Below are 23,278 nucleotides of genomic sequence, written 5' to 3'. Positions count from 1 at the left end.
AAGGTCAACGTGGATGATATTTTGTTTTAATATTAGCTGCTCCGTTTCTCATAAAGCGATCTGATAGTTTGATATCGCAATCTTAACAATCCCCGATAATATTAGATAAATCGTGAAACTGTAGCCACCAGTTCGTATATTTGAAGGCTCTCTAAATCAAAGTTCGCAACCCGCCTGTCTTTCATATACATTAAGTCCCGGTATGAAGACCTAGATAAACACGTCTGGGAGAGACGTTGAGCGATGTCAATTGAAAGCATCCGCGGCGCTAGAGATAAATTGGGCGATATAGCAGTACATATAGACTTTTTTCGCGTCAAATCGTGGGCGCCACCGTCGTCACTATTACTGCCCACAATTGTGAGAGAAGGTTTTGAATTTAGAATAAGTATTCCATTATCCTACTCAATTGTACTCAGTACTACCACCATAGCCCTTTCATTTGGCTCTTTTCAGTTCTCAATTTATTCAAATAGTCGATTTTTCTCGAAAAGTATATTACTTAAGCCGGCTACACACATGAGACGCGAAGCGAGCGATGCGACGCAAAATGAGAAAAAATCCTGGTTTGGCTTGCTCTTGCGTGAACTTGGTTTTGGAAACTACGCATGCGTGAGCGCTTAAAATTGGCTTGTGAGCTTTATGTGTGCAGCCGGCTTTAGAATTACGAAATTAAGTGATGGGCACTTCCGTTAGCGTACCGTTCAGCTCGCGCAGCACTCGCGGTCTCTCGGGTGTTAACCGCTCACGCTCTCAAAATTTTGGGAGCCGGAATAGGCGCTCATTAATTTCCGCTCATTTTTGAGAGACGAAGTAGGTGCTCATGAATTCCCGCTCAATTTTGAGAGCCGGAATAGGCGCTCGCGGATTTACGCTCAATTTTGAGAACTTGAATAGGCGCTCATGAATTCCCGCTCAATTTTGAGAGCTGAAAATTTATTTTACTGCTGAACTTCGCTAAAAGTTACAAAAACCTCTCAAATGAGATGAGCGGTGCCCATCACTGCGAAATATTCAGTTTTTACATACAATCCTAAGGATTTGTGTGTAATAGTTTCACGTACAGTGTAGCCGTTGCCGATGCCGATGCCGATGCTGATGCCGCCGATGCCGCCGTGTCGCGCTAATCTTTTCAACGGTTAGGGCTAGAATAGTCAATGATATCTCGTTCGAATGTACATACATCGCCATTGATAGCCTTTCATAAAGTTTCCAAATCGGAGCCCTAGAAGTCGGGCATTTGCCGAATTTCCTATTTTCGGTGGTTTCGCTTTATGTGGTAGATATTTTATTTAAAATTAAGTCCGATAACATTAAAAAATATTATTGGATAGGTTAGGATTCAGCGGACCTACAACTTCAGTTATATCAGTAAATATTACATTTAAGTATAGTTTTCAGGGTAATTTACGGGACCCCAATTTTTGTGGTTTTATATTTTCGCCTAAAAATCTACATACAGTTCCTTAATTTAAGTCCGATTTCCATGAAAGTTATATTTTTGAATAGCTGTGGTTTCCATATAACCCAGAGTTGCAAATACGTTCCTTAATTTTAATTCTAAGTAAGGTTTTTTGGGCAGCGTATACGGACCCCCGCAATTTACAACTTTGTAAATCCCCGTGTTTATAGAGGTCTACGCGCCCGTTTCCCTCTAGCGATTTTCAAGGCCGTTCAGAGTGCGCCGCGCTTTCAACGTATGACCAGAAGTAACAATTTTGTATGACTATGATCGACCTAGTTTTCGGCGTATGACCAGAAGTAATAAGTGTGACACTCAACGTAACAAATAAGTGTGGTCAGAAGTAACAAATAAGTATGAAACTGATCGAACTAGTCTTTGTCGTATAACCAGAAGAAATAAGTGTGACACCCAACGGCTGAGTAGTAGTAACAAATAAGTGTGATCAGAAGTAAAAAATAAGAGTGACACTGATCGAATGAATCTTCGATTCTTTCAAAGTATGACTAGAAGTAACAAATAAGGGTAAAATACAATTATGTGTGACCGTGGATATATATTGGTTGGATACCGACGTTGCAGGTTGCTGTGAATAGCTCAAACAAACTTAACACATTAGAAGGATTGTGTGTATTCTGACCGTCGTACGTCTTGTTATTTATATTTTTTCAATAGGGAACTCTCTAATTTGGAAAATTTCAGATAAATTCCAAACATTTCACCGTTTCGTATTTTTATTTCACATTTAGGTACTAGACAACATTTTTCAGCGAGAAAGTCATATGGAATACCGAAAAATGTTATGAGATCATGAAACAAACAAGTTCGTACTAGGTGGAAATACCTTTTTAAGAGATTTTCGAGAAAACCTTCCAAATATCTGCTTTTTTCAATATTAACTCACACATTTTATTATTACAAAGCTTCAATTATTTGATTTTATCTAACTTTTAAATAAATGTATTTTTTCTCTAACACACGACAAAGAGTTTGGCGTAAAAGTTTTCGGTCAAATAGACCTTAAATAATTAAAGGTTCTTAAAAATATTTTTAAATTGTACTAGACGGAATGGCGACTTTTAAAATGCTGAAAACGTCGATCCGAGGTTTCGTAGACAAGAACCACCACCTGAATTAATGGCTTTTTAAGTCGCCTAAGTTGGTGCCCTGGATATCAACCGACCTGATTATTATTTATTTATTTATTTAACATCGACAATAAAGGAACTGTCATCGACTATTTTGTGGCACATTCTCGATCAAGCCTTAGAACGGCAAGTGATGACCTAGGTTTATCTAAGGCTTTTTTTTGAGTAGACGGGACAATACAGTCCACTAACCGCTATGCGATTAATCAGGGTTGAGACAAGGCCACTGGCCAACGGGGGGATACTTGGGGACACCCGTGGCGGAAGTATTCCGACCACCCGTTGGGGGATCCATGGATTAAACACTAAAGGATGTTCCACGCACGAAAAAACATACAAATGCCCTGTCAAGTCGCCACCTAGCGGCGCGAGTCCGAAAAACCGGAAATTTATTTTTCTCTCCGCTCTATCCAGGGGCAAACAAACCCACGTGCTTTTAAATAAATAATGGTATCGAAAAAATAGCAGACGAATTCTAAAAATCACGGTATAAAAGTTTCAAAAAATAACAGATGGCGCTACAAACTCATATCCGGTGCCCCTGGATAGAAGAAAAACAAAAAATTACACCTAGCTAACGAGGACTTTGCCTTAGGAAGTTAGCCCGTGGAACATCCTTTAGTATTTAATCCGTGGGGGATCGGTGGTCGTCCTCAAACGGCCATCCACAAACTCTGCCTCCCGGACGCCTGGGATTACAGGAGTGAGCCACTACTCCCGGCGTTTATCTAAGGCTTATGTCTGGAAAGGCATAAATTTTCATCCCTTCCACACTGCATTTCCAAAATACCTATGATAGCAGTGTATTCAAAATCATTCGTTTTTTAGTGTTCCTCAAATTTCGATATTTCATGTTTTTGATGATAATAAAAAACATTTTTTATTTAACTTTCTATACAAAGTGTTTACAGTCGCAATGCGCCAGTACATAACGTTTTTAAGAGAACAGTACAAGCAGTAATTATATTAAAATTCATAAGAGTCTCCAGTAATATTAAGAAAAAGTTTCAAAAATATCTCTTAAGAGAGAAGTATCAAACTAGACCATGAAATTGAAACCTTTTATTACTACACCTGGCGTTGTAAGAATAATTTAAGATCTGTACTTTACTTATTTATTAACCTCATTTTGTTCTAGGTAATAGTTTTAAAAGGCCACAGTATAATGTATTTATCTCCTCACAATTTTTTTAATTTGGAACGTATTTGAAAAATCAGCTACATGTTTCAAGTGAATAGAATTCAAAACATACCCGAATTAATTGCTTTAAAAGTCGCATGATAACTTAGGCTTAAAGGGGTGCCTTGGGTATTTGCCTAGCTGATTATAATTATTACTATTATTAATTATTATTATTATTATTATGGGTACTTCTCTTGTAAGATATATAAATATTCTTCTTCTGGTCATAAGTTTTAAGCATTTTTTATATGAACTCAACAATACATGTATATCGAATCTGAAAGTTAGTGGTTAATATTTCGTTCCCCCCTACATCATAACGTCGTCTTCCCTTAAAGGGAGCATGCCCAAGCTTAAAGGTAGTATAAGTTCAATATTTATGGTGGATCAAGGGATTTCGCATTTCTTCCACCACGTTGTTACAGAAACTAAGAGTGATTGGGGGCTAGTTACGTTAAAGCAAGTGTCGGCTCGACGTTAATCAGCTCTTTTTTTAACAGATGTCGCTAGTGTTGAAATCAAAACAAGAAGCTTAAGCTACATTTTGACCCAAAAGGCGGGACATAAAAGTACCCCTCGCGTTGATTGGCTCGTTTGCAAATTTGACAATTACTTATAGTAAATTTTTAACAATATATTTTATATGGGATATATAATTTAGGTTAAAACTCATGAAGTAGACTATAAGTTGTCTAATTATAATACTCTACAATGATTCTCTGACGACGTTATTGTTAACTATTTTGAATTTTAGCTTTCTTTGCCATTAATAGATGGCACCACGCTCTCCAGTAAAGTCGTTTTTTCGATGAATCGGATAGATTCATGGCCATCTCTAATAACAAATGGCTTTTGATAATACAGGTGGCAATGATAGAGCCGACAGTTGCTATAAAGACAAATCGTAGGGGGCGCTCGCAGACGATTTGTCTTTAAGGGAAGATGATGGAACAGACGAGGCTATAACTTAAGGAAGTGAGTATTCCTAACATAGGGGGAAGGGAAATTTAACCCCTGACTTTTTGAATAATTCTATACTTGAACCTCCTCGGTCTCTATCGCGTTTCAAATGCTAGAATTGGGTTTTGAATAGTGCTGATTATAGTCTTCTTGACCGCTTTATCGAGTCCGTCTTTGGGTGGCAGAATTCGGAAGCGCTGCAGGACAGCCGCGAAGTACAGAAAGACGTTGACCCTGCCCAATGTCTCTCCAGGACAACTTCGTTTGCCGATCGAAAACATTAGGACGTATTCCGTTTTGTTGTTCAGCTTGCGTCCATCAGGGCTCAGAAATCTCTCAGGACGGAAGTTTTCCGGGTCTCCCCAAATTTCCTTACTGAAATGGACGTTCCAAAAGAGCATCAGGACGGTAGTTCCCTTCGGGATATCATATTGACCGATTTTATCATCAGCAGTTGTCCTGTGGAATACAAATGCCAAGAAGGACAATTGTATTAACACTGACACCTTAAGGCTTTTCTCGGTAATTAATTGTGTTTATACTCCTCAATTGGCTTGTGTATTACCTACTACAGAGTTGCCCAAATTTCCAATTAAAAAATGGCCATTTTTAATGTCGAGATCGCCCAGTTTTGAATAGCTTTTTTTACGATAATATTTTTTTATATTTTTGAGATAAGCATTTTGAAGGATGACCGCATAAATAAACTCCTCTCTGACTGTCTTGCCCCCCTGTTGAAAAATGCTGCCAGATCTATGCATAGAAAATTCTCAGCTTTGGCAGTATAAAGATAAACCAGAGACAAACCAGTTATATGTCCAGTCGCAGCAGCACAAACTCTATAATCGGGTATGCATGATCTTTTATTTAAAGGACTATTACCCCAAGTTTTACTAGATGGCGCTAACAGCTTGAAACAAAATTTTTAAATCATCTAAATCAGCGGTTCCAGCAAATTCTGGCGGAACCCCAACTAATTTTTTTACAAATCTTAAAAGACTCTTGATACAAACAAAGATGGCCGCGCTGCGAATTCTCGGAACCCCTGTGACCCTTCAGCGGAACACCTTTTGGGAAACGCTGATCTAAATACACCAAAAATATAAATTTTTTCCTTTGAATTTTAATAGTTTTGACATAAATTAGTATTAGAAATTGTTACGGTCTTCCTACAAAAAAATATACGAGTCATCTATTAAAAAATAAAAACATTAAAATTGATACTCTATAAAGGTTTTGCTCTAAATATTTATTTGTGAATCGGTCTGTTAGTTATAATATTCAAGTACTGTTTAAATATGTAAATTTTGATTACCATCTTGGATCGTTAACGGTAAAGAAATGGTTGAAACGGAAAATCTCAGTGAGAACGGCCATAGTGTAAGGCAGATCGTTTCTGTCGCTCCAGGAAGGAAGGCGATGTATCCCTACGACGTTGACTATTTCCTTGTGAGCTTTCTCTTGAGCTTCGGGAAAAGTGGCCATGTACGTGAAACACCATTCGAGCGTAGTTTTAATGGTTTCTGCACCGATCAGCATCAAAATCCCGGAATTCCCAATAAGCGTTTCTCCTTCAATATAACCAGGAAATTACATATCTATACACTCGGATTTATAGTAGCCATGTTGATTCTTTTAGAAATGGGCGTGGTTTACTGCCCAGACTTTCGCTCGCGTCGTCTTTCGTTAAAACTAAGTCTTGTTTAAAAATACCCGATTTGCACTTTTTTGAAGCATCTAAATTCGGTTTTTTACTAGTCAAATTTCACGAATAACACTATAAATTATCAAAGACGGTGTGATAACTTTTCGGAGTTTGTTAAAACTACTTTGTAGTAAGTTTATTTAACGAGTGAATCTTCTATTAAGGCGATAACAACCATCCTATGAAATTAAAAATACTCGCAACCTTAAAAGACTTTAATGGGAGGTGTAAGGGGTCATTAGTTGATTCAAAAAACGTCACTGAAACGTCATCAGAGTGTAACTTTGTAATTGCGACGAACGGTGACCGAAGGACGTATTTTAAATGGACTTCAACCCCCCACAGCTATCCCTTGAAAGTCGCTTTAAGCTCGAGTGGTTCAACATTCGTACAAATCCCGTACACTCTAAACAAAAATGATTTTAGAAATCTTGAAAACCTCTCAAAAATCCCGAAATCTGGGCGAAAGTTAGTTCCAATATCTCAAAATCGGCCTAAGAAACCAGAAATTGTGCTTTGAAATCTCAAAATCAATTTATGATTTATAAATTACTTTGAGATTCAAAAACCTGTCCACAAAATTTGCAAATCTCAGACCCTTCGTTTAAGCCCCACCTGTTTATCCAGGTGCATTGGTCATGAAGCCTTAGTGTTAAGAGGGAAGAATACAGTAAAAGCTTATTTTTCGTTCAAGGTGAACGTTTCTGTTTTAACTATTACATAATTGAATTATATTTTTCTTATTAGGCTGAACCTTCCTCTAGTGCTTAAAATAATTTTGATAATTATAATATAAATAGTTAACGAGATATAAGGTCCTAACTAAAGGGTAGTTTGGGCGCATGCCCAACTTGTTTAGCTCCGGGGGTCCGAATTAAAACGTAATAACTTAATTACTTTTAAATTTAAAATTGTCAAAATTATTTTAAGCACTAAACAAGAGGCTGTTCTAAACTTAAATAATAATTTTATAAGTTAACATACAAAATTAAAAGCGTTCAGCTTGAAATAGCGCGAAAGTAAACAATGGCCACTGTAGTCCTCCCCCTTAAGATATACAATTTCCCGAATAGACTAAAATAGGTCAAAATCGTACTTGTGAATGTCTTAAGTTCTTTTTTCTTAATCTCCTCCAAGTAATAGTCGATGAAATCTCTTTTGCAACCCTGCTCGTACGACTCTTCGTGAAGGTCAATTTCTTTTCTGCAAACAAATGATGAATAACGCTTAAAACCGTGGCCTACGTTACTATAAAGGCCAGATTTCTTCAATTTATTTCTAGCATTTAAGCGATTAGCGACTGAAACGAGTCTAGGTGGCGTAACGGCGCTAGCTTTTCCGAGATTTAGCGTCTGCTACAGACAAAATAAAAAGTCATAATAACGTTTTTTGTTAAATAAAATTATCTAAATATAAGCAAACGACACAAAAAAAATTATAAAAATGCCAGTATCATTATTTAAAAGGTCCAATTTAATGATGAGGAAAAACTAAGAGCGTATTTTTCCACTAGCTATCTAGGTTTCAATGGCGAACTAAAGGGGGCGTAGCGATAGTTTTGGGTCGCGAATTCTGGACTCTAGGTTGTCTCGTATCTAGGCCACGTTGTCTAGGCAACGGCAAGGTTTCAAGAGTCAAAACTCCCCAAAAATATATCGATTATGTATTTTAGCTTCTTTTAGTTTAAGAAAAATATATCTCCTATAGTTGGGCTTTTATAATAACATGGGCAATGGTTAAAATTTATATACTTACTCAAGTTGGTTTTCGAATTTCGAAATGACCTCTTCTCCGTGCTTAATTTTGCGATTACAAAAACCAAGTAGTCCTCTCAAAAAAGGGTAGTAGAATTGCTTCATTCGCAATTCGAAAAATTCCATAGCTTCAGACTGGAAACCGTTCACGATTTCAGACATTTTGTCTTCCAAATTGAATTGTTTGTCGGCGATCATGGAGAAGATAATGTTATTCGTGACGGGCATTAGTGCTTCACGAATGTTAATATCCTTCCCGTTGGACTCCGACGATAAGGTGTTCAAGAAATTGGACACTTGATTGGTGATGGCATTCTCGCCAACTGTTTTTCCCATTCCCAACTCTTTCAACGAAAACATCATGAACCTCCTTTGCTCTTTCCAGTCACTGCCTGACATTTCACCGAAATCTGGACAAATCAATCATAGACTAAGAAATCTGTTTACCAATCTGGTTCAAAATCGTGAACAATAGAGTTTCACGATAAACTATAAAATTAGGGCTCTGAAAATAAGATTAGGGAAAAATAATAATAATAACAATAGACTAAAAAAAGGCACCACCTCAGGCCTAAGTCGTCAAGCAACTTTTAAAGCCCTTAATTCAGGTGACCGGGTTACAATGCGTTCACACTTTACCTTAAGAGCCACGTTCACACGTACCCTTGGAAACGTTTTGGACATTCGTAGTATAGCCACGTAACTAGCAGTTCGTCTGCTCACGCAGTTGAGTCACGTTTTAAAACCATCTAATTAAAAACGAATGCACATAGTAGAATTTTTTGTACTTAAATATGCAAAAAGCTGTAAAATTATTTTCTTGTAAAATATTCATAAAACGTTTTTCAAACCGTTTTCTAATTTCTATCGCTTTACGTGTGAACGTAGCTATAGTTGTTGGAAAATCAGTGCGACATCTCGCGATACGCATTGTAGTCAGTTCGGAATTAACTATTAAGGAAAATAAGCACGTGCTTAGGGCATCAAGGGAAGGGAACACCACAGATATGTTCCATTGGCAAAATATTCAGGTAAAAAAATGTCTACATGTTAAGCAGCTAAAAGACGAGTTGAAGATATGTAAAGCCACCAAATTTTTAAGTGCTTGGGGTCTCTTAAAGTTTTGATTGGTACCGGTTTGATGGAACATTTATTTTTATAGAATAAAACATTTTAACTAGAGTTGACTAATTTTCATACTCCCCCGAAGAGGTTTTATTATAGACTTCTGACATGGAAACCGTAGTCACTCTTCGCTATTTTGAGAATAGTAGGTAACTGTAGGAGCTATGGAAGGTTTGCATTTTTAATAATTTTCAGGCAATCCTACTTGCATCTTGTATTCATTTGATATTTTCTACTTTTTGAGCAATTAGCTTGATTTCTATTATCTAACCAAAGCAAATATAAACCCCGTACCCTAGATTTGAAATAACTGCCTCGCCCGTAGTCAATAGCGTTTACCCACTTCCTGCCTTTTTGAGCAATTAGCTTGATTTCTATTATCTAACCAAAGCAAATATAAACCCCGTACCCTAGATTTGAAATAACTGCCTCGCCCGTAGTCAATAGCGTTTACCCACTTCCTGCCGAAAAAATTACATCGCAGCAGGGAGTCAGGTATACTAGTTCTTATTTTGTTGGGATAAATCACTGTCAACGGATTCTAACTTATAGGGAGCTAGTATATTATAAACTTATGCTTGGACGATAGATAAATGAAATAACATATATACCTTACGCTGCATACGGGCCCGTGGGAAGAACACGGAAGAGATAGCTAGAAGCAGACCCATATTTTCTGCATACGTTACGTAATAGTGCCATCCAGTGAGATAAATAAGGCACTATCACAGGCCGATTGCCAGTTTAAAAATTAAAGGCTTGGGGTGTTAGTGGCCCTGGTGACTACTTAAATAATTTAAAGTTTTTCCCTTCAAGATTTTAGTTCATTAAAACATGCTATATTAATCCCTAAAATTGTTTGGTATTTGCTTCTATGCTGTGTGCTTGGCCTTACAATGTGATCCATTTGTGATAGTAGTGATTTTTTTAATTTAACATTGCTCAATAAAGTTGTTTCTACATATTGCTTAAGCAGATTTATAGTTCATTATTGAACACTCCAAAATTTTGAAATACCCATAATAACTAACCTACTAAGTCTATGCCCTAGCACATATTATCAAGAATAGATAATTTGACCATAAATGATGAAAGCCCGATTTTGAAAGTTAAAAATGGTAGGTGGCCAGTGGCCAGTTTTTTAATTAAAGTAACTAGGCTGTACTGGCCACAGGTCCAGTTTAAAAAATTCCTTATTTCTCAGCCTGGTGCCATCTATTGGTGATCAAATTTAGTATTTGGAAAATATTTTCTGGATGCGCTACGTAATAGTGCCATCTACCGGTGACCAAAATTAGTATTTGAAAAATACTTTCTGGATGCGCTACGCAATAGCGCCATCTATCGTTGTTCAAAATTAGTATATGGAAAATGTTTTCTGGATGCGCTACATAATAGTGCCATATATTGCTGACCAAAATTAATATTTGAAAAATGTTTTCTAGATGCGATACGTAATCGCGCCATCTATCGGTGTTCAAAATTAGTATTTGGAAAAAGAACGCGGTGGATTAGGCCTAATAATGTTGATAGCCCTATAGTAACGTAGAGTTGAAGTCACGTGTCATTTTTTTGCTTTTGATGGAAAGATGGCGCTATAACGTAGCGCATCCAGAAAACACACGTTGTCTGCTAGTTGTCACTTGCGTATCCGTCCCTCGTAGAATTGTGGATCTATACTTTTTCATATATCTATGGCTTAGACAAACACTTCACTAGAATCACTATTAAGATGAATATTAAAAATTTATGTCATTAGTGAGCAATTTTAAAGAAAAATAGATAATTTACAACATAATTCATGATTTAAAATAATTTTTTCTACAATTTTTTATGTTATCTATCATGAAAGTACGAAAGATGTGGTCTTACGTGGATTTTTCTTATTGAATTCGAAAATATTGGGTGGTCGTCCAGTGAAAGTGTCTTTGTAGGCGATGTCTTTGATAGACTGAAAATCGCACACCACCACTGTAAAACGAGTACCCAAGTATAAACTGAAACGTATAGTAAAGTGTATTTATTAATAAACTGATGCATATAATAAAGTGTATTTATTAATAAACTGATACATATAATAAAGTGTATTTATTAATAAACTGAAACGTATAATAAAGTGTATTTATAAATAAACCGAAACGTATAATAAAGTGTATTTATTAATAAACTGAAACGTATAATAAAGTGTATTTATTAATAAACAGAAACGTATAATAAAGTGTTTTTATAAATAAACCGAAACGTATAATAAAGTGTATTTATTAATAAACTGATGCATATAATAAAGTGTATTTATTAATAAACTGATACATATAATAAAGTGTATTTATTAATAAACTGAAACGTATAATAAAGTGTATTTATAAATAAACCGAAACGTATAATAAAGTGTATTTATTAATAAACTGAAACGTATAATAAAGTGTATTTATTAATAAACAGAAACGTATAATAAAGTGTTTTTATAAATAAACCGAAACGTATAATAAAGTGTATTTATTAATAAACTGAAACGTATAATAAAGTGTATTTATTAATAAACAGAAACGCATAATAAAGTGTATTTATAAATAAACCGAAACGTATAATAAAGTGTATTTATTAATAAACTGAAACATATAATAAAGTGTATTTATTAATAAACAGAAACGTATAATAAAGTGTATTTATAAATAAACCGAAACGTATAATAAAGTGTATTTATTAATAAACTGAAACATATAATAAAGTGTATTTATTAAAAGACTGAAAAATATAATAAAGAGTATTTATTAATAAACTGAAACATATAATAAAGAGTATTTATTAATAAACTGAAACGTATAATAAAGAGTATTTATTAATAAACAGAAACGTATAATAAAGTGTATTTATTAATAAACTGAAACATACAATGAAGTGTATTTATTAATAAACAGAAACGTATAATAAAGTGTATTTATAAATAAACCGAAACGTATAATAAAGTGTATTTATAAATAAACTGAAACGTATAATAAAGTGTATTTATTAATAAACAGAAACGTATAATAAAGTGTATTTATAAATAAACCGAAACGTATAATAAAGTGTATTTATTAATAAACTGAAACATATAATAAAGTGTATTTATTAATAAACAGAAACGTATAATAAAGTGTATTTATAAATAAACCGAAACGTATAATAAAGTGTATTTATTAATAAACATAAACGTATAATAAAGTGTTTTTATAAATAAACCGAAACGTATAATAAAGTGTATTTATTAATAAACTGAAACGTATAATAAAGTGTTTTTATTAATAAACAGAAACGCATAATAAAGTGTATTTATAAATAAACCGAAACGTATAATAAAGTGTATTTATTAATAAACAGAAACGTATAATAAAGTGTATTTATTAATAGACTGAAAAATATAATAAAGAGTATTTATTAATAAACTGAAACATATAATAAAGAGTATTTATTAATAAACAGAAACGTATAATAAAGTGTATTTATTAATAAACCGAAACGTATAATAAAGTGTATTTATTAATAAACTGAAACATACAATAAAGTGTATTTATTAATAAACAGAAACGTATAATAAAGTGTATTTATAAATAAACCGAAACGTATAATAAAGTGTATTTATTAATAGACTGAAAAATATAATAAAGTGTATTTATTAAAAGACTGAAAATATAATAAAGAGTATTTATTAATAAACTGAAACATATAATAAAGAGTATTTATTAATAAACTGAAACGTATAATAAAGAGTATTTATTAATAAACTGAAACATATAATAAAGTGTATTTATTAATAAACTGAAACATATAATAAAGTGTATTTATTAATAAACTGAAACGTATAATAAAGTGTATTTATTAATAAACTGAAACGTATAATAAAGTGTATTTATTAATAGACTGAAAAATATAATAAAGTGTATTTATTAATAGACTGAAAAATATAATAAAGAGTATTTATTAATAAACTGAAAAATATAATAAAGAGTATTTATTAATAAACTGAAACATATAATAAAGAGTATTTATTAATAAACTGAAACGTATAATAAAGAGTATTTATTAATAAACTGAAACATATAATAAAGTGTATTTATTAATAAACTGAAACATATAATAAAGTGTATTTATTAATAAACTAAAACATATAATAATGTGTATTTATTAATAAACTGAAATGTATAATAAAGTGTATTTATAAATAAACCGAAACGTATAATAAAGTGTATTTATTAATAAACTGAAACGTATAATAAAGTGTATTTATTAATAAACAGAAACGTATAATAAAGTGTATTTATAAATAAACCAAAACGTATAATAAAGTGTATTTATTAATAAACTGAAACGTATAATAAAGTGTATTTATTAATAGACTGAAAAATATAATAAAAAGTAATTATTAATAAACTGAAACATATAATAAAGAGTATTTATTAATAAACAGAAACGTATAATAAAGTGTATTTATTAATAAACCGAAACGTATAATAAAGTGTATTTATTAATAAACTGAAACATACAATGAAGTGTATTTATTAATAAACAGAAACGTATAATAAAGTGTATTTATAAATAAACCGAAACGTATAATAAAGTGTATTTATTAATAAACAGAAACGTATAATAAAGTGTATTTATTAATAAACAGAAACGTTTAATAAAGTGTATTTATAAATAAACCGAAACGTATAATTAAGTGTATTTATTAATAAACTGAAACATATAATAAAGTGTATTTATTAATAGACTGAAAAATATAATAAAGAGTATTTATTAATAAACTGAAACATATAATAAAGAGTATTTATTAATAAACTGAAAGGTATAATAAAGAGTATTTATTAATAAACTGAAACATATAATAAAGTGTATTTATTAATAAACTGAAACATATAATAAAGTGTATTTATTAATAAACTGAAACATATAATAAAGTGTATTTATTAATAAACTGAAACATATAATAATGTGTATTTATTAATAAACTGAAACATATAATAAAGTGTATTTATAAATAAACCGAAACGTATAATAAAGTGTATTTATTAATAAACTGAAACGTATAATAAAGTGTATTTATTAATAAACAGAAACGTGTAATAAAGTGTATTTATAAATAAACCGAAACGTATAATAAAGTGTATTTATTAATAAACTGAAACGTATAATAAAGTGTATTTATTAATAGACTGAAAAATATAATAAAGAGTATTTATTAATAAACTGAAACATATAATAAAGAGTATTTATTAATAAACAGAAACGTATAATAAAGTGTATTTATTAATAAACCAAAACGTATAATAAAGTGTATTTATTAATACACTGAAACATACAATGAAGTGTATTTATTAATAAACAGAAACGTATAATAAAGTGAATTTATAAATAAACCGAAACGTATAATAAAGTGTATTTATTAATAAACTGAAACGTATAATAAAGTGTATTTATTAATAAACAGAAACGTATAATAAAGTGTATTTATAAATAAACCGAAACGTATAATAAAGTCTATTTATTAATAAACAGAAACGTATAATAAAGTGTATTTATTAATAAACTGAAACGTATAATAAAGTGTATTTATTAATAGACTGAAAAATATAATAAAGAGTATTTATTAATAAACTGAAACATATAATAAAGAGTATTTATAAATAAACTGAAACGTATAATAAAGAGTATTTATTAATAAACTGAAACATATAATAAAGTGTATTTATTAATAAACTGAAACATATAATAAAGTGTATTTATTAATAAACTAAAACATATAATAATGTGTATTTATTAAGAAACTGAAATGTATAATAAAGTGTATTTATAAATAAACCGAAACGTATAATAAAGTGTATTTATTAATAAACTGAAACGTATAATAAAGTGTATTTATTAATAAACAGAAACGTATAATAAAGTGTATTTATAAATAAACCAAAACGTATAATAAAGTGTATTTATTAATAAACTGAAACGTATAATAAAGTGTATTTATTAATAGACTGAAAAATATAATAAAGTGTATTTATTAATAGACTGAAAAATATAATAAAGAGTATTTATTAATAAACTGAAAAATATAATAAAGAGTATTTATTAATAAACTGAAACATATAATAAAGAGTATTTATTAATAAACTGAAACGTATAATAAAGAGTATTTATTAATAAACTGAAACATATAATAAAGTGTATTTATTAATAAACTGAAACATATAATAAAGTGTATTTATTAATAAACTAAAACATATAATAATGTGTATTTATTAATAAACTGAAATGTATAATAAAGTGTATTTATAAATAAACCGAAACGTATAATAAAGTGTATTTATTAATAAACTGAAACGTATAATAAAGTGTATTTATTAATAAACAGAAACGTATAATAAAGTGTATTTATAAATAAACCAAAACGTATAATAAAGTGTATTTATTAATAAACTGAAACGTATAATAAAGTGTATTTATTAATAGACTGAAAAATATAATAAAAAGTAATTATTAATAAACTGAAACATATAATAAAGAGTATTTATTAATAAACAGAAACGTATAATAAAGTGTATTTATTAATAAACCGAAACGTATAATAAAGTGTATTTATTAATAAACTGAAACATACAATGAAGTGTATTTATTAATAAACAGAAACGTATAATAAAGTGTATTTATAAATAAACCGAAACGTATAATAAAGTGTATTTATTAATAAACAGAAACGTATAATAAAGTGTATTTATTAATAAACAGAAACGTTTAATAAAGTGTATTTATAAATAAACCGAAACGTATAATTAAGTGTATTTATTAATAAACTGAAACATATAATAAAGTGTATTTATTAATAGACTGAAAAATATAATAAAGAGTATTTATTAATAAACTGAAACATATAATAAAGAGTATTTATTAATAAACTGAAAGGTATAATAAAGAGTATTTATTAATAAACTGAAACATATAATAAAGTGTATTTATTAATAAACTGAAACATATAATAAAGTGTATTTATTAATAAACTGAAACATATAATAAATTGTATTTATTAATAAACTGAAACATATAATAATGTGTATTTATTAATAAACTGAAACATATAATAAAGTGTATCTATAAATAAACCGAAACGTATAATAAAGTGTATTTATTAATAAACTGAAACGTATAATAAAGTGTATTTATTAATAAACAGAAACGTGTAATAAAGTGTATTTATAAATAAACCGAAACGTATAATAAAGTGTATTTATTAATAAACTGAAACGTATAATAAAGTGTATTTATTAATAGACTGAAAAATATAATAAAGAGTATTTATTAATACACTGAAACATATAATAAAGTGTATTTATTAATAAACAGAAACGTGTAATAAAGTGTATTTATAAATAAACCGAAACGTATAATAAAGTGTATTTATTAATAAACTGAAACGTATAATAAAGTGTATTTATTAATAGACTGAAAAATATAATAAAGAGTATTTATTAATACACTGAAACATATAATAAAGAGTATTTATTAATAAACAGAAACGTATAATAAAGTGTATTTATTAATAAACCGAAACGTATAATAAAGTGTATTTATTAATAAACTGAAACATACAATGAAGTGTATTTATTAATAAACAGAAACGTATAATAAAGTGTATTTATAAATAAACCGAAACGTATAATAAAGTGTATTTATTAATAAACAGAAACGTATAATAAAGTGTATTTATAAATAAACCGAAACGTATAATAAAGTGTATTTATTAATAAACAGAAACGTATAATAAAGTGTATTTATTAATAAATAGAAACGTATAATAAAGTGTATTTATAAATAAACCGAAACGTATAATAAAGTGTATTTATTAATAAACTGAAACGTATAATAAAGTGTATTTATTAATAGACTGAAAAATATAATAAAGAGTATTTATTAATAAACTGAAACATATAATAAAGAGTATTTATTAATAAACTGAAACGTATAATAAAGAGTATTTATTAATAAACTGAAACATATAATAAAGTGTATTTATTAATAAACTGAAACATATAATAAAGTGTATTTATTAATAAACTGAAACATATAATAATGTGTATTTATTAATAAATTGAAATGTATAATAATGTCTATTTATTATTAAACTGAAATGTATAATAATGTGTATTTATTAATAAACTGAAATGTATAATAAAGTGTATTTATAAATAAACCGAAACGTATAATAAAGTGTATTTATTAATAAACTGAAACGTATAATAAAGTGTATTTATTAATAAACAGAAACGTATAATAAAGTGTTTTTATAAATAAACCGAAACGTATAATAAAGTGTATTTATTAATAAACTGAAACGTATAATAAAGTGTATTTATTAATAAACTGAAACGTATAATAAAGTGTATTTATTAATAGACTGAAAAATATAATAAAGAGTATTTATTAATAAACTGAAACATATAATTAAAAGTATTTATTAATAAACAGAAACGTATAATAAAGTGTATTTATTAATAAACCGAAACGTATAATAAAGTGTATTTATTAATAAACTGAAACATACAATGAAGTGTATTTATTAATAAACAGAAACGTATAATAAAGTGTATTTATAAATAAACCGAAACGTATAATAAAGTGTATTTATTAATAAACAGAAACGTATAATAAAGTGTATTTATTAATAAACAGAAACGTATAATAAAGTGTATTTATAAATAAACCGAAACGTATAATAAAGTGTATTTATTAATAAACTGAAACATATAATAAAGTGTATTTATTAATAGACTGAAAAATATAATAAAGGGTATTTATTAATAAACTGAAACATACAATGAAGTGTATTTATTAATAAACAGAAACGTATAATAAAGTGTATTTATAAATAAACCGAAACGTATAATAAAGTGTATTTATTAATAAACAGAAACGTATAATAAAGTGTATTTATTAATAAACAGAAACGTATAATAAAGTGTATTTATAAATAAACCGAAACGTATAATAAAGTGTATTTATTAATAGACTGAAAAATATAATAAAGAGTATTTATTAATAAACTGAAAAATATAATAAAGAGTATTTATTAATAAACTGAAACATATAATAAAGAGTATTTATTAATAAACTGAAACGTATAATAAAGAGTATTTATTAATAAACTGAAACATATAATAAAGTGTATTTATTAATAAACTGAAACATATAATAAAGTGTATTTATTAATAAACTAAAACATATAATAATGTGTATTTATTAATAAACTGAAATGTATAATAAAGTGTATTTATAAATAAACCGAAACGTATAATAAAGTGTATTTATTAATAAACTGAAACGTATAATAAAGTGTATTTATTAATAAACAGAAACGTATAATAAAGTGTATTTATAAATAAACCAAAACGTATAATAAAGTGTATTTATTAATAAACTGAAACGTATAATAAAGTGTATTTATTAATAGACTGAAAAATATAATAAAAAGTAATTATTAATAAACTGAAACATATAATAAAGAGTATTTATTAATAAACAGAAACGTATAATAAAGTGTATTTATTAATAAACCGAAACGTATAATAAAGTGTATTTATTAATAAACTGAAACATACAATGAAGTGTATTTATTAATAAACAGAAACGTATAATAAAGTGTATTTATAAATAAACCGAAACGTATAATAAAGTGTATTTATTAATAAACAGAAACGTATAATAAAGTGTATTTATTAATAAACAGAAACGTTTAATAAAGTGTATTTATAAATAAACCGAAACGTATAATTAAGTGTATTTATTAATAAACTGAAACATATAATAAAGTGTATTTATTAATAGACTGAAAAATATAATAAAGAGTATTTATTAATAAACTGAAACATATAATAAAGAGTATTTATTAATAAACTGAAAGGTATAATAAAGAGTATTTATTAATAAACTGAAACATATAATAAAGTGTATTTATTAATAAACTGAAACATATAATAAAGTGTATTTATTAATAAACTGAAACATATAATAAATTGTATTTATTAATAAACTGAAACATATAATAATGTGTATTTATTAATAAACTGAAACATATAATAAAGTGTATCTATAAATAAACCGAAACGTATAATAAAGTGTATTTATTAATAAACTGAAACGTATAATAAAGTGTATTTATTAATAAACAGAAACGTGTAATAAAGTGTATTTATAAATAAACCGAAACGTATAATAAAGTGTATTTATTAATAAACTGAAACGTATAATAAAGTGTATTTATTAATAGACTGAAAAATATAATAAAGAGTATTTATTAATACACTGAAACATATAATAAAGTGTATTTATTAATAAACAGAAACGTGTAATAAAGTGTATTTATAAATAAACCGAAACGTATAATAAAGTGTATTTATTAATAAACTGAAACGTATAATAAAGTGTATTTATTAATAGACTGAAAAATATAATAAAGAGTATTTATTAATACACTGAAACATATAATAAAGAGTATTTATTAATAAACAGAAACGTATAATAAAGTGTATTTATTAATAAACCGAAACGTATAATAAAGTGTATTTATTAATAAACTGAAACATACAATGAAGTGTATTTATTAATAAACAGAAACGTATAATAAAGTGTATTTATAAATAAACCGAAACGTATAATAAAGTGTATTTATTAATAAACAGAAACGTATAATAAAGTGTATTTATAAATAAACCGAAACGTATAATAAAGTGTATTTATTAATAAACAGAAACGTATAATAAAGTGTATTTATTAATAAATAGAAACGTATAATAAAGTGTATTTATAAATAAACCGAAACGTATAATAAAGTGTATTTATTAATAAACTGAAACGTATAATAAAGTGTATTTATTAATAGACTGAAAAATATAATAAAGAGTATTTATTAATAAACTGAAACATATAATAAAGAGTATTTATTAATAAACTGAAACGTATAATAAAGAGTATTTATTAATAAACTGAAACATATAATAAAGTGTATTTATTAATAAACTGAAACATATAATAAAGTGTATTTATTAATAAACTGAAACATATAATAATGTGTATTTATTAATAAATTGAAATGTATAATAATGTCTATTTATTATTAAACTGAAATGTATAATAATGTGTATTTATTAATAAACTGAAATGTATAATAAAGTGTATTTATAAATAAACCGAAACGTATAATAAAGTGTATTTATTAATAAACTGAAACGTATAATAAAGTGTATTTATTAATAAACAGAAACGTATAATAAAGTGTTTTTATAAATAAACCGAAACGTATAATAAAGTGTATTTATTAATAAACTGAAACGTATAATAAAGTGTATTTATTAATAAACTGAAACGTATAATAAAGTGTATTTATTAATAGACTGAAAAATATAATAAAGAGTATTTATTAATAAACTGAAACATATAATTAAAAGTATTTATTAATAAACAGAAACGTATAATAAAGTGTATTTATTAATAAACCGAAACGTATAATAAAGTGTATTTATTAATAAACTGAAACATACAATGAAGTGTATTTATTAATAAACAGAAACGTATAATAAAGTGTATTTATAAATAAACCGAAACGTATAATAAAGTGTATTTATTAATAAACAGAAACGTATAATAAAGTGTATTTATTAATAAACAGAAACGTATAATAAAGTGTATTTATAAATAAACCGAAACGTATAATAAAGTGTATTTATTAATAAACTGAAACATATAATAAAGTGTATTTATTAATAGACTGAAAAATATAATAAAGGGTATTTATTAATAAACTGAAACATATAATAAAGAGTATTTATTAATAAACTGAAACGTATAATAAAGAGTATTTATTAATAAACTGAAACATATAATAAAGTGTATTTATTGACTCATTGATTTGATAGTATTATTTTTGTTCATACTATGACGTCACTAGGAGTGTGACGTCACTCACGGACCATACTTACCAGACCATAGAGATCATAAATTTTGGCTTGTAACTTCCGAACCTTTCTGACTATTCACTAAATCGAGAGGCAAAATCATTCCGTTGATTATTTAGATTAAATTTTGATTAAATTTGATTAAAATCCAATCTGTAGCTTTGCTGTAGAAAGATTAAAAATGATTAAATTTTTAACCTTGAAAATTAGAACACGCTGTAACCGAAGGATCTGCCTTCGCACTTAATAATAGTATAGTTGTAGGTACAATACTAGCAGTCTTAGTATTAATTATCAACAGTTGTACTTGTAGTGACAGAATCCATATTTGTTTGCTCAAAACAAAATTGTGTTCTATATTTTCTATATTGTTTGTTGTGCTGTTTGTGTGCTTTTTTGTGCTTTATTAACAATCTTTGACAAAAAAATACTGAATGGGAAGTGTTGTAAACGGTGGATACCTACCAAGGTTCGTAAAGAAAAATATACTATTGCATACCTACCACCAGATTCAGACATGAACAGGACGCGAAACTATAGTCGTCGCCTTTTTAAATAAATGGTTTTATTACACAAAAAGGTGGTTTTATTGTTCGTTTTAAGTAAAATCGTGTCTACAAACAAGAATTTAATTAAATAAACGAATGGCAATAACGAGGAGAAGACAGTTAACCATTTCAAAGAGAAAAACCCACCGCAACACCCTAGTTACATAATTGTGTATGTTAAATTATTAAACGTCATATAATAGGTAGGTGTAGAGTTCAAAATACATTCAGAAATACGTCCAACAATTTAATAATAGTTTACTAATAATGATTAGCTAGGTTGATATCCAAAGCAGCACCTTAGGCCCAAGTCATCTAGCGATTTTTATTGACTGTAAGTCATACATTTTCGAGAATTAATTAAATAGGCGCTTAAATAAAATATCTTCAAGGTAATCGCCAAGAAGTAGTATTTCCAAGAGTCAGGACCTGCAATTTACTGTTTATATAGTGCTTGTGGAAATAATGGAAACTTTTCACCTGTAAACAGAACGTCGTGTTTTTGCTAAGCCTTAATATGTCAAAAAATTACCTTGTTAAAAAGTAACACTTGTTGCATACCCCACAGGTTAAAAGTTTCCATTATTTCAACAAGCACTATATAAACAGTAACTTGCAGGTCCTGACTCTTGGAAATACTACTTCTTGGCGATTACCTTGAAGATATTTTATTTAGGCGCCTATTGACGTACTTGACATCCCTATCAATTATTTAACTTATCGGTAAACCTTCACAGAAATATTAAAAATTTAATACCTGAAAACATTTCCATATTTTTGGCGAAGCGCATTGAAGTACAGGTGTCGATCGGGACCCAAAAATGGCAAGTGACCAACGAGAGGTAAACTCAATGGTCCTGGAGGTAACCGGTACCGAAACCGAAATACAATGTGATTCAGCGCCAGAATCGTCAGAATTGTGCCTACCGTAATTAGCAGAATCGCGCTTTTAATTTCCAACGAATCCAGCATTCCTCTAATCATTTTGGTACGTTACTGAGGCCGTATCGCGTTTGAAATTCGTGGGCGTTGGAGCATCAAGAAGCTGTAGCCTCGATCGTTCGTTTATTGCCTTTAGCGGCGGGAGAAAGCATTTCGGGTGAAGAGGGACATTTCGTCTAAGAGCTTTTCACTCTTCAGTCCGTCACTCAATACGAATCAAGGTCGTATAAATCTTCTCCTTAACTTGTTTCTCAACGGCTGCATTTATCGATACTATCTGGGGTGTATTTTTAGGCCTCTTCAACTCTCCTCGATTCGTCTACAATTCCGCGTTAAAGGCTAGTTCCCACTGGGCGAATTTTCGAGACGAATAAAATTTTCGCGCAATGAAAAAAGACGCGTTTTTTCGGTCGCTGGGGAAGCGGTTCTCACTTTAGCGCGAAAATTTAAAAACGCTGAAAACAACTCGTGCGGGT

The 23,278-nt window shown here is 28.5% G+C and overlaps 1 protein-coding gene across 1 annotated transcript; it reads right to left on the bottom strand.

The window, feature by feature from the left end:
* Positions 1-3,457: 3,457 nt before the first annotated feature.
* LOC149943411 (cytochrome P450 18a1-like) lies at positions 3,458-23,007 on the bottom strand. Its single transcript, XM_090174916.1, has 6 exons — positions 22,618-23,007; positions 11,210-11,334; positions 8,214-8,622; positions 7,555-7,661; positions 6,069-6,324; positions 3,458-5,212 (listed from the first exon to the last, which is right to left on the bottom strand). The coding sequence occupies exons 1-6, from the start codon at positions 22,842-22,844 to the stop codon at positions 4,849-4,851; spliced, it is 1,488 nt and encodes a 495-aa protein (XP_090031042.1). The 5' UTR covers positions 22,845-23,007; the 3' UTR covers positions 3,458-4,848.
* Positions 23,008-23,278: the final 271 nt, after the last annotated feature.

Source organism: Leiobunum rupestre, chromosome 5 (genome assembly GCF_980474605.1).
Source record: "Leiobunum rupestre chromosome 5, qqLeiRupe1.1.hap1, whole genome shotgun sequence".
NCBI lineage: Eukaryota > Metazoa > Arthropoda > Arachnida > Opiliones > Sclerosomatidae > Leiobunum > Leiobunum rupestre.
The sequence above is the reverse complement of the archived record's forward strand: the minus strand, read 5'-3'. Positions and strand labels throughout refer to the sequence as shown.

Bases quoted from the DNA above. Each gene is read 5' to 3' on its own strand.
- LOC149943411 (XM_090174916.1), bottom strand. From the start codon at position 22,844: ATGATTAGAGGAATGCTGGATTCGTTGGAAATTAAAAGCGCGATTCTG. The intron at 7,662-8,213 runs GTAAGTATATAA...ATTTGTTTGCAG, and splicing joins AAATTCGAAAACCAACTTGA to AAAAGAAATTGACCTTCACG. The intron at 6,325-7,554 runs GTACGATTTTGA...GTTATATTGAAG, and splicing joins AGAACTTAAGACATTCACAA to GAGAAACGCTTATTGGGAAT.